Raw genomic sequence first — 12,553 nt, forward strand, 5'->3', positions numbered from 1 at the left:
TTCTCATAAAAGGCAGCGTGACTAATAGGCCACATCAGGCTCCCTTTTAAAGAGACTAGGGTTGCAGTGCATCTTGCTTTCAGCCACTGAAAGCCGGTGCATCCTTAGATTTCCATAGGGTAAACCACAGCTTCTCTCTAGTTATAGGGGACACCTGATTTCTAGTTTGCAAGGAAATCAGGTTTGTCCCAGGATCTAGTTAGGAGAAGTTTAACTAGGAGGATATAACAAGGATTGCCTTCATCTCAAGGTAGCCTTTTAAAAACTGCAGCCAGGTAGAGGCAGGATCGCCTAGTCTCCTAAACTTTACCAGAGTACTACTACCCCAACCCAAAGAAGGACAGGTTAGGGACCAAAAAAACAAATAAACAAGCTTTGGTGGGAGGGTTTTTTAAAAAGAAGTCAGGGCACCTGTTGGTTCAGGGTACAGTGCAGTGAGTTAGGTTTGTAAAAAACCCCACTCTCAGTTCAGGTTCTGTGAGACTGGCCAAGGGTGACATGAGTGACAGGCAGCAGAAGAGGGGCCCTGGGGGCAAGGCCAAGGAGAAGACTAGAGGGGTGGAGGGGAGGGGGAGGACCCAGGTCTCCCCCCACCTGTGCGTGGGGCCACTCCACAGCCGCTTTCCAGCACTCCGACCTCTGGCTGGAGTGTGATGAAGAAGAAGGCCCGCCTTGGGCCCTTCATCGAGGCTGCTGCTGGGGCGCCCCCAGCAAAGGTGCCATTAGGTGCTGGCACTGCACAGGGGTCTGCTGCTTGGGCAGTCACTCCTCCAGCTGATGTCACTCAGCCTCAGCAGCTGGAGGAGGGACAGCAAGAGCAGCCCTCCTTGGAGATGAGCTTTGGGGACAATTTTCTGTCCAAAACGATCACCCCAAGGAGGGTGGAGAGTGTCGTGCAGGAGCTGGAGGAGAAGCTGGTTGAGGAGGACCAGCCCCCTTCTTCGGTTCCTTCGGGCACCAGCAGACCTTCAGGGGATGGCCAGGAGGGGAGGCCGCATGGGGTGGAGGGGGAAGAGATGGAGACACACGAGGTGCCTCCATCTCCGCCCACTTCCCCCCGGTGGCCAGCCCCTCCTGCCACACCGAGGCACGATGTGTCTCCCCCGAGCACCTCAAAGGAGGTGGCTCCGGACACCCAACCTGCCAGTCAGTTTGGGCATCCGTTCACCTCTGAAGTATGGAAGCATTTCCAACGTATGGAGGATCCACGTTATGCACAGTGCAAGCTGTGCAGGGCCCGGATCAGTCGTGGGCGGGACCCTGCCCACCTGACTCCGGGGGGGATGCGGAATCACCTGCGGAAGCACCACCCGGGGGTGCTTCTTAAGGGGGAGAAGCAGGCTGGTGCTGTGTTGTCCAAGCGGACAACACCACCACCCAGCCAGGGGGTCCGTCCCATCGCGACTACCCCCGCTCTCCAGGAGCGTTCCGTGGGAGAACAGGGACGCCAGGCATCTCTGCCTGAGATGTTTGGTAGGAGCACCTCTGTGCCAAGAGGGGGAATCAGGCACAGCAGGAGGGTGATCGCCTGGCACCTTGCCAGGTCGGTCGCCCATGGGCTTCCGTTTTCAGTTGTCGAGAATCCTGGGGTGCGGGGGTTGCTGGAGTACCTGGCGCCCTGGTACAAAATTCCTGCTAGAACCACCCTTAGCAGGACCATTGTGCCAGCTCTTTTCAGGGCGACCAGATCTGTGGTGAAGGAGGATTTGTCCCGTGCTGCCGGGGGGACTGTTCATTTCACCTCAGATATCTGGACCTCCAAACATGCGTTCGAGGGGTATCTCTCCCTGACTGCGCATTGGTGGCAACCCAGTGAGGTGCGGGGTGGCAGTAGTGACAGGCAGGGTCAGGGCCGCCGGGCCGGCTATCACTGTGCCTTGCTGCACGCCGAAGCAGTCGACACACCGCACACGGCGGACACTCTCAGAGCCATCCTCTCACAGCAGTTAGAGGGCTGGGTAGGCAGCGGGGACGTCGCCAAGGGCTTCGTGGTGACTGATGGTGGCTCAAACATCAAGGCGGCTGTCCAGCGTGAAGGCCTAAAACGCCTTCCTTGCGTGGCCCACGTTCTCCACCTCGTGGTCAAGGATGCGTTGGGACAGACGAAAAACCAGGATCGTCTGTATCAAGCCGCGACCCATGAGTACCGACTTCTGCTCCAGAAATGTCGGTACATCACGGGTTACTTCTCACGCAGCAATACGAACTCGTATTGGCTGCGTGAGAAACAGACACTGACAGGTGTGCCATGGCACCGCCTGCTCGGTGACGTCAGCACACGCTGGAACTCCACCTGCGCCATGCTGGAGCGCATGGTGGAGCAGAGAGCAGCCCTGGATGCCTTTGTCTCTGAGACGAGGGTCTTTCGGGATGAGAACCGTCTCACCCAAGAGGATTGGGTGGTCATTTCTCAGACTGTGGAGGTTCTTGGGCCCTTCAAGACCTACACAGAAATGCTCTCGTCTGACAAGGCAAGCATCGCACTGGTCGTCCCCATGGTCCAGATGGCCCGTGAGGACCTGGCCTCGTTTCTAGTGCCAGCTCAAGGCCGTGCAGATGTTCTTCCAGTGGTGTGCGCCCTGGTTGTTAGGCTGCAGGTTGGGCTAGAGGCCCGCTTTCAGACTTTCACCCAGGATAAGGTCTACATGATGGCGACCATGTTAGACCCGCGCCTTAAGGGCACAGTCGCCGAGCGGGCCAACGAGCTCGATCGCTGGCGAGACGAGCTCTCCCAGAAGGTCGAGTGTTCCAGAGTCAGGGGGGGCCTAGTGCCGATAGTTGAGGAGGAGGGGGGTGGAAGCAGCTCATCTGCGACTTCCGCTGCTGTTGTTCATCCCCAGCCTCCCCAGCTAGGCAGTGTTTCCCACCAGACTCACGCCACGAGGAGTGCTGAGGTGACATTCATCGGGCGGGTCGTTGGCCCCTCTAGGAGCGGTAGGGCACTGAGAGCGGAGACGGGTGCTGCGATGGTGAGGGACTATCTTTTTGAGCCCCTCGAGCCGCAGGAAGCGTCTCCTTTGGACTACTGGGTCACGAAGGAGGGGGTCTGGCCGGCCCTCTCCTCCGTGGCCAAGGCGTTCCTCTCCTGCCCACCGACGAGCGTGCAGAGCGAGCACGTCTTTTCACATATGGGCGACATTGTCTGCCCACATCGCAATCGCCTGCAACCCTGGACAGTTCAGCAGTTGATCTTCCTGAAGGTCAACTTGCCAATGTTCGGCTCCCCAGACATGGACTTTGAGATTGAATGAAGTGAGCACCTACTTGTGCCTGCATCCTCTCTTGGCCCGCGCTTGGAAGATGGTTGTAAAACGCTCCTCCAATAAAAACTGACTAGAGTCCAAAGACAGCCCAAAAACTCACTCACAAATTGATTGGCAGTGCATCCCCCACCCCTCTCATCCCTCCCCAAACCAAAAGTGAATGCTGGTTTAAAAACTGCAAAGCGATCCAAATTTCTCCAGTCCTCCATCCACACATGCCTAATAATTCTGAAAGGGCCATTGCAGCCCCCAACTGTAACCGACAGCACACACAGGCCCAGCCAGGATAACCCACCCAGTTTTTTTTCAGGGGCAGGAGGAAGAAAGAGGGAGGTGCCAGTGATGATGACAGGCAGCCAGCAGCCATACCAATGCTGAGGTCCCTCTAATGGGACAGTGATGCTGGTGTGTTACTGCTGAGCTGAGAGAGAAGGAATGGTTGCCTTCCTCTCACATAATCTGAGGCCCTCCCAGTGATCTTCCTCATTTGGGGTGCAATTCTGGCTCGCCTCCTCGTGGTGCACCCTGGGTAACGCGAAAGAGCCGGGACCAGCCAACAATCCATCACTCAAGGTAAGTCAAAATGCTTCTTGCTTTGTGTTACAGAATGATGTAGAGCTAGGTGTGGTGGTCCACCACTTCTCTTGTTTGAGACTAGAGTTGTGTTGTTTGGGGCAGGGAAGCTGGCACCTGGGTGAGAGACCCAGAGGCAGCATGCTTGTTGTGGTTGGCCAGCTCTCCCCGTGTTGTTTGGGGCAGGGCTGGAGAGCTGGCATCTGTAGATTGTGTGTTCTGTGGCAGGGAAGCTGGCACCTGGGTGAGAGACCCGGAACCAGCAGGCTTTTTGTGGTTGGCCAGCTCTCCCCGTGTTGTTTGGGGCAGGGCTGGAGAGCTGGAATCTGGGTTTGCTGCAGACAGGTCTGCAGAGCAGACCTTGAGCAGATTGTGTTTTGTGTGGCGGTGATGTTGGCAACTGGGTTTACATTGGTTCCAGGCCTGCAGGGTTCATAGAGTAGATAGAGGGATGTAGTGCATTTGGGTCCTATAGAGATTCCCTGGTGTGAAGTTAGGTTTGGCTTTGGGTGCCCCAGGAATTGGACCCCCTGGTCCAATTTTTTTTTTGGCCTTGTGGGTTTTGTGTGGGACAGTGCCCTGAAGCTGCACAGCAGTTTGGGGGGCTCTCCTCAAAACCTCCTGCTCCCCAGAGCCACTTTTCCCACGACAATTGCAGTGAGGAAGTGCTCTAATTGGTTTTTTCTCACCACTGGGAGCAGTGTTCCTTTTGGGGTGCCCACAGATGGGTGCTGTCTTTTGGGGCCAGGGGGATTGCATGCTGGGGAGTCCCCTGCAGGTCTCCTGCAAATTTGGGGGCTCTCCCTCAAACCCCCTCCCCTCCAGGCGGCTTCAAATATACCCTACTTGCCATTGATTTCAATGGCCCATAGGGTATAATGATGGAATAGGGGCACCCTCTTTGGGTGCCCCTGGAATGGGATCCCCTGGCCCAATCTTTTTGGGACTTGGGGGGGTTGGAGGGGAGAGTCCCCTGCAGGTTCCCTGCAAATTTGGGGGCTCTCCCTCAAACCCCCTCCCCTCCAGGCTGCTTCAATTATACCCTATTTGCCATTGATTTCAATGGCCCATAGGGTATAATGATGGAATAGGGGCACCCTCTTTGGGTGCCCCTGGAATGGGATCCCCTGGCCCAATCTTTTTGGGACTTGGGGGGGTTGGAGGGGAGAGTCCCCTGCAGGTCCCCTGAAAATTTGGGGGCTCTCCCTCAACCCCCCCCTCCAGGCAGCTTCAAATATACCCTATTTGCCATTGATTTCAATGGCCCATAGGGTATAATAGGGCTGTATATTCGGAAATAGCCGCACATTACCGTATATGCAGCTATTCCGAATACGGTATTCAGTAGTATACGGGGAATCCGAATCTTTTTCCCCGTATACTTCCGAATCCGTGTAATTCCGAATTTTTTTTTTTTTGCACATCCCTAGTAGATACATGCCAACAAAATGAATGTCATAATTTTTTCTCCCTTTAATACAGCACAATACTGTTTGCTGGAATTTACCAATACTGAGCTGTAGGATGTGAAAAATGGAGGGCCTATGAAGAACTCAAGGAGTGAGGTATAATGTAGGACTGAGGGCCCATCTAACCCCTCAACATCTTCCCCTCCTGAATTCAATAAGATCTCAGGAACTTGTGAAGGCCAATTTCTCTTCCCCTTCATCCCTTCTCCTTTAATTATTGTTATCTGCTGTCAACAGTGTCCTTATTGAAGTATTTTCAGTCCATATCAAGACTTTAAGGTTTTTTGCTCTCCCAATTTCTTTTGGTCAGTCTTTATTTTTTGTCTTTTTTGCAAACCTGGGGATTCCTCCAAGTATGTAGAAATGTTACTTGCTCACTCCAGTGAGCAATGTTGCTAATATAGTTATAGCTTGGAAACCACTATCTATAATGGCTCCCAGCACCAGAACTGAAACATAAATGCAACATGGCCCTTGCCATGCAACACTGGCCATGCTTTTCCCTCCAAACACAAGCAACATTTATGGTGCAAATCATGAGAACCTATCTGGAGGTCAAGCACACGCCTGACAAGATCTGCAGGGCTGAAGTTTGGGATTATCAGAGGCTGAAATGGAATAGTTAGTAACACAGATAATGGATTATGTCAACCCAAGAGGCCCCCTTTATAAACTAGAACAAGTCTCAAGCTTTTACTCAGAGTACAAAATAACTATGATGAACATCATCATCACATTCAAAAGAGATGAAGTAAAATATCCATCCTTGTATTTTAATGGCAAAACTCAACAAAACATTTAAACTGTGAAAGAGAAAAGCGAATGGAAGCACAAGCTTCCAACACAGTTACAAAAAACTACAATCAATTCAAAGTGTTCTAATACAGAATCTAGGAAACAAAAGAAGTAGGTATTGCACAGGGAATAAAATCCACCCTCTGAAACACTCCTCCCTCTCAGAATAAAAATAAGCCAAAATTTGAATTGCACAGCAACTCTGCTTTAGACACGCACACGTGCACAAACACACATACAGAGGAGATGGGGAAACAGTGTGCTTTTGAACTACCTGTACAAAGTCTCAGAGGAGCATATAAAAGGAGGGATGAGAAGACAACAGCAGGGCTTATGGTGTGTAAATGCTTCCAGGAGACTGGCCTGAACATCCAGCTTTAGGAAAGCAGTTTCCCAATTTTAAGAAGACCAAAGCATATTCCCCGCCACAGCTTGGTGGTAGGACCTTGCTCGACTGTTTACAGCATAACAATGTCATTATCTGTTTGAGCTGCAGTATCCATCATCCAAGAGGAGAACCAGGAACCATCTTTAGCGGCATCCATTTGAATGTGGTGGCTGTGAGGCTGCACCATGTCTGTTTGCCATAAAAGCCTCAGATGTTTAATCGTACTTGTGGAGAGCAAAACAGGGCAAGATACAAGTATCACAGAAATTACAGTATTTGAATAACCTTCTGGTTTAGGATTGCCCACCACTCATCCAGGAACAGAGTGTTTAATTGTGCTTGTGTGGAGTCTTAGTTGCCTGGTTCTCTTGGTCGGGAAATGGGACACAGTCAGATGGCAAAGTAACCTTCCAAAAGGATTCAAAAGGATACATGGGCACTGACAAAACACCAGCAGCCATCTCAACAATTCTCAACACTTCTGTAATCACAGGAGTACTTAATACAGGAAGAAGTCTTTAAAGAAGGTAAGTTTCCAGACACACACAAGTAAGTCTCTGATGAGGAATGATGGCTGGATGAACAATAGGCAGTTCTTTACCCCAATCTCTGGTGGAATCTTTCAAAAAGTGGAAAATAACTGTGGGTAATCTCTGCAGTTCATCTCCTCCACCCCCAACTCTTGTATCTGTAACACTGACTGATGTGCATGCAAACTTTCCCACCTGGTCAACTTACCAGTGACTGTCACACCTTTCAAAGATGCACCAATATCAAATAATTTTAATAAGAAAAAGCTTATTTTGCAAATCAATGATACGTTGTACTCTCTTGCCACCCAAGGCTGCCATTATCCTAGAGGAAGACATTCATTTTCAGAACACAATTAGCTTACTGAGGTTCAAATGTTCTTGCCTTCGAACTAGAATTTTAAGAACTTTCAATATACTTCCTAAGTCTAAACAGAGTTCTCGACCCCAACCTTCTGACAGGATCGGCTGCTTACAGGACTGCAATCCAGCCAGCGACAAGTCTCCATGCTTCTTGCTCCCATTCCATGTGGAACTTGTGCCAGGCCTGCTGGCAACTTGCTCAGTACATCTTGAGCATGGTAGAAACAAGCATCTTAGCATCTAGAGATGTTTAGGCTGGTTAGATTTAAATGTTCCAGAATATTTTGGTTCAGATTTAGCTGAAAACAGGATTCTGCCCATGCTAGATCACTGCAAGATATGAGTTCCTTCAACTTTTTCTTTAGTAAAACCAAAACAACAAAAAAATGGACCAAGAGTTAGAACTGATAGACTTAGGAAGAGAAGCAGGATATGCTTGCAATAGTGCTTCAGGCCAAATAACAGGGCATCTGCTTTCTCTAAAGGAATGGAACACTATATTGAAATGATTCAGGATAAATCCAGGGCAGCAGGAGACTGATTTTCTCACTCACAAGTGTGCATATACATGTGAACTTGGGCTGAACCCAAGAACAAAATTCAAAGACTACTGTGAACAGAAATTTGGGGGCTATGCAGAATTTTTTCCTTCACTCTTACAGTTAATATCTCTAGCTCTTTGCCCTAGGATAAATGGATATAATGTGCAATTAGAACTGGTTGATGGATTCAGATCCCCTTATCTTTGTGTATTAAAGGAGCAGTCATATTGTCCCTGAACAAAAAAAGGGTTTTCCCTTTACAAAGAAAATCAGAAGACTGCCCTTAACTGTGACAACAGCAGATGGTCTATTTCAAGGTGAGATCTGAACACCCCCTCTCAGGTAACTAACTCCCTGCTGTTTCAACACCAGCTTTTATAACTCAGGCGCTGTTGTTCCAAATAAGCAAGTAGTTGAAGAAGAGGGGCAGAACAGAAAAAAAGAAAACTTGAGAGGAACAAAGGCAGGCAACAGGCACTTTGCTCTTCAGTTCTAGTACAGCAGCTCATCAGTCACCTTGCAGGGAATAGATTTATGTGAATGGTGCTGCCTGGAAATAGCAGGGGCTTCCCTCCTCTTAGGTTAAAGCTCCCTTCACAGGATTACATGCAGTATGGAGCCCACTGACAAGGGAAATGAAACCAGGAGAACATTGTGCTACAAAAGAAAGGATGCAAGACTGGTCCAGAGTTTGCTTCAGGTACTTGCCCATGTGACTGCTGGCCAAAGTCCACACAAGCAGCTGAATGCTGAAATGTATAGTTAAAAGGCAGGTTGCAGAACATATTTCTGTCTCATGAACTGCAATGGCAATTTCCACTGACAGCATATATCTAGGCTATGCACACCACCAGTGGTAGAACTATTGAGAAAGGCAGCGATCGCTGTTGGGTATCTGAAGGGGGTGGCTGCAACTGGCCAGGACAAGACCAGAATGGGCTGCAGACACTGCCACTTGGAGACATCACACAGCAGGTGCAGGGGCATCATAAGAAGGGATCTTCTTTCCCAATGCTTTGAGGGAATAGAAATGGCCCTCTATTGCCCTGGAGGCAGGAAGTGAGGGAACATTTAGCAGCAGAGCCCATCCATGGAATGTGGTGGAGGAACACGGAGTCAGCATTGCTCAACACCCACTACACTAATAAATAACAGTGCCATGGCCAAGCTCAAATGTAGCTCTTGATCCTCCCCATGCTGGATACTCAAGGAAAAGCTGGCCTGGCTCTTACGCCACTCTGCTCCTGCTCCCCTAGGCAGGGATAAGGCACACTGAGTCCTACACCGCCGTTTCCTGATCTTCCCGTTGGATCATCTGATAGTGCTGTCGGTTTTCGAGGTAGGCAGCCAGGTCAGGATCATTTGCCTTCTCGGCTCTGTGCTTGGGTGTATCTCCCTGCAGGAAGAAGGAGGGGGGAAAAAAGAGATATCAAAGCAGAAACTTTCTGGACCACACTGAGGTTTTTTAGGTCTTCTCCACAGTAATTATTGCTGCATAGATAAAAAAAATACTGCCACATGCCATGTCAAGGGTATCCCACCATGCTGGGCTGGAGACTCTGCATTGTCACTGCTATTCAGTGACTTTTTGGGCTTGCCATGTACAGGTGCCCATATACTATAACAAAGTCAAAGCCAATCTTTGGAGGACTTGATAGAGAAGTTACCATGGTCAGAAAAATCTTACTATACATGTGGTTCTGTAGACACCCAGCAATTAGGAGACTTTACTTGACCTGTGGAAAGACATGAAGCCTGATAAGAGGACACCTGACTACTGGGATGCTGCATGTGTGGGATTCCACTCAGGTCTACTTCCTCTTGGGAATGCAGCAGAAGAGGCTTTAAGACATGTTCAAGGATGAGGGACAAAATATGGCAAAGGAGAGGTCACTGAGTTCAGAAATCACACACCATTTCCACTTGGAAGCTTCTTTCTAAAACTGGACTGCTTTCTTCAGTCCTCAACCTAGCCTTGCAACAGAAAGCTTGAAAATGTACAGGCAATAAAGAATGTTAATCAAGTTCTGCAATGATCCAAATTGTCAGTGAAGACACCCTCATGCATATGCTGCACTTTGTATCCCTAACTTAAAACGGCAGCAATTGTATGCAAAAATTTTTATAAACGGAGGGATGTATTTGCTCAGATATGTAGGTGGAATATATGTGCAAAGGTAGCTATGAGCAGACAGAGGTTCCCTAGAAATGTCTGTGATTGCACTGCCTCAACAGAAGGCGGAGGAGGAGGAAGAGCAAGGCTGGAAACCAGAGGAGTGTGTTGGTAGGGGATGCTTGAGGTTTGTTAGGTGAGATAAGTCTTCAAATATGCCCTCCCCCATCAACAGCACAACTTATCTGCTGGTAAAATAAAAGCTCGTGTTTGTACATCCCCACTTTTGAGCATGTAAACAGAAAAAGGCAAAAGGTTTGCATAGTCGTACAATGAAACATTTGAAATAGCCAGCTTACTTTCTTGCTCTGTGGAAGCTAGGATAATATAAGCAAAAGGAGTGGGGGTGGGCTGGGGTGAGGTGTGTGCCTGGGGAGTGCCCTGAAATACCATCCCTCCACCTCCCACCCCCACAGCCTCGCTAGCGCTCCTGATCCCCCGAGGAGGCTCACATTTCATGAACTTATTGCAGCCATCTGGACTACGTCCACTAATGAACTCCTGCACTCCATAAAAAGCAAATCTGTTAACAGCTTTCAGCCATGTCTCTCCCCCTTCTTTCTCCCCCACTCCACCAACTTTTCCCTCCCCCTCATTAACTACCCCCACACTCCACAGTGTTGAACAAACTCATTGCTGAGAAAGGCCAAGGAAACCTGGCTGTCTGCCGCCTCCATTGAAAGCGAGAGAGGACAAGTCTCCCACACTGGCTCTCACATCCTAGCAGGCAGAAGGCAGTCATGGCGAGGCAGGAAGGGATCCCAAGTCCCTGGGACAATTGGCAGCTATATTTCATGGGAGTGCACAATGGTCAGGCCACACAGAGGCTCTGTCACACATACATATGCAGCTGCAGGAACAAGCACAAGTTCCACTGTTCCCTCTATCAAAAGGATGGACAGACAAAGGCAGAAGGCAAAGGGCATGTACAAACTCAACTACAAGTCTGAGCCACAGGTTCACATACAAGAGGTGCACACTAGGGCCTCTGCACATGGACTCATTTTCAGCATGAAAGTTTTTGCTAAATAAACATGGCTTCCCTTGCAAAGAGCTCACCTTACCGATCAGGCAAAATATCAGCTTTGAATATCTAAGAGATGTGCCTGTGAATGCATGACCCCCTCCCCCCCAAACAAGTAACTGTTATCTGATGCTCTCCAGCCACATGATTATGGAATCTGGTTCTGTCTAGGCAACATTGACTATGTTTCATTTACGATACTGCAGAATGCTAACATTTGGTGGGAGAGGAGTCAAATGCTGTTCTACAACATCATGGTTCACTTCGTATGAGCAAAACCCAACTAGTGCATGCCATATAAACATGAAACCTTCTTACAAATCCCAAAGCGCTTATTTCCCTTTGGCAGTGGCTATGACATGAACGTATAACTAAAGGCAGAGAAAGGGCCACTTTTACTTCACATTCTGTACTATTCAGAAATGGAGCTGTCCATACTCATAATCCCATGTTCCTCTCTCACTTGAGCCCTTGCTGTCCCACTACCAACCAAAGCTCCATTTGGCTTGAAGTTAGGAGAGCAAGGAGCTGCCAAGATTTGACTATAAAATATCTTGGTGCAGCTGGCAGAGAGTTTTATTGCTTGTCTGAAATGTGCCAGTGCTTTTACAGCACCATTAGCATTGACACAGGCCTCAGAAGCCTTTGGGAAACATGACATGATGTGTCTCATCAGCTGAACACATGTCTCAATTCCAGGGCACAACTAGCTGGCACCAAGACAGGACTATCCATAGCTTATTGGTTGTTGTGTACATGTTTGTTTCCCTGTCTGCTACCCAAGCTCCCAAGAGCCAGAATCAAAAGATGACCCCAATTTCTTTGCTCCCTCTCTTCTGGCACTGGATGCATCTTGGCTGATGTATTCAAAGAAGATGTGATTCTCTAACTCTAAATGTGATTTTTTTGGGGGGGACAATCTTTTCCTTGCCTTTTTTGGTTGCTGTGCATACATACAAGCACTTAAATACTGAATATTTACACATTCCCCAAAAATAAAATTCCCACTCTACTTACCCAAGGCCATACACAGCAGAAAACAGAAACCTACCCCACTGTTGCAATTTTACCAGAATTGCCAATTCTAAATGCCCTCTTTCTTACCTCACTGCTGGACCATCTTTCTATCTAGCAGGCTTGATAGTCTGCAGCTGTGAGAAGGAAAGCCTGCAACAGCAGGACTGTCCTTGCAATGACCTCAGGGAGTGGGAAGAGGGGAAATTAGACATTCTGGCCCCTCATTTAGAAAAAACAACAGCAGCAGCAGAAGAGGCTAATTTAACTCTTCTGTTGAGTTAAATGCTGTAACCCATATCCAGAAGATACAGCTGCTGCTTCTCCATACATACTGTAGGCCCTTCCTTCCCCAGTCCTGAGGCTACAGTTAGCATTTACAGCTCTTTCAAATCCCTTCCTTCCAAGGGTCCTTCGTA

The 12,553-nt window shown here is 48.9% G+C and overlaps 1 protein-coding gene across 7 annotated transcripts in view; it reads right to left on the reverse strand.

Moving 5' to 3' along the window:
* Positions 1-6,052: 6,052 nt before the first annotated feature.
* The window catches only part of DGKZ (diacylglycerol kinase zeta), a 202,235-nt gene continuing 195,734 nt past the window's right edge, over positions 6,053-12,553 (reverse strand). For all 7 annotated transcript variants that reach the window (XM_060261192.1, XM_060261190.1, XM_060261189.1 and 4 more), the window contains one exon: positions 6,053-9,319. In XM_060261192.1, the coding sequence (XP_060117175.1) occupies positions 9,203-9,319 (117 nt within the window). In that variant the 3' untranslated portion in view covers positions 6,053-9,202. The remainder of the gene's footprint in view (positions 9,320-12,553) is intronic.

The sequence above is a fragment of the Heteronotia binoei genome, chromosome 21 (assembly GCF_032191835.1).
Source record: "Heteronotia binoei isolate CCM8104 ecotype False Entrance Well chromosome 21, APGP_CSIRO_Hbin_v1, whole genome shotgun sequence".
NCBI lineage: Eukaryota > Metazoa > Chordata > Lepidosauria > Squamata > Gekkonidae > Heteronotia > Heteronotia binoei.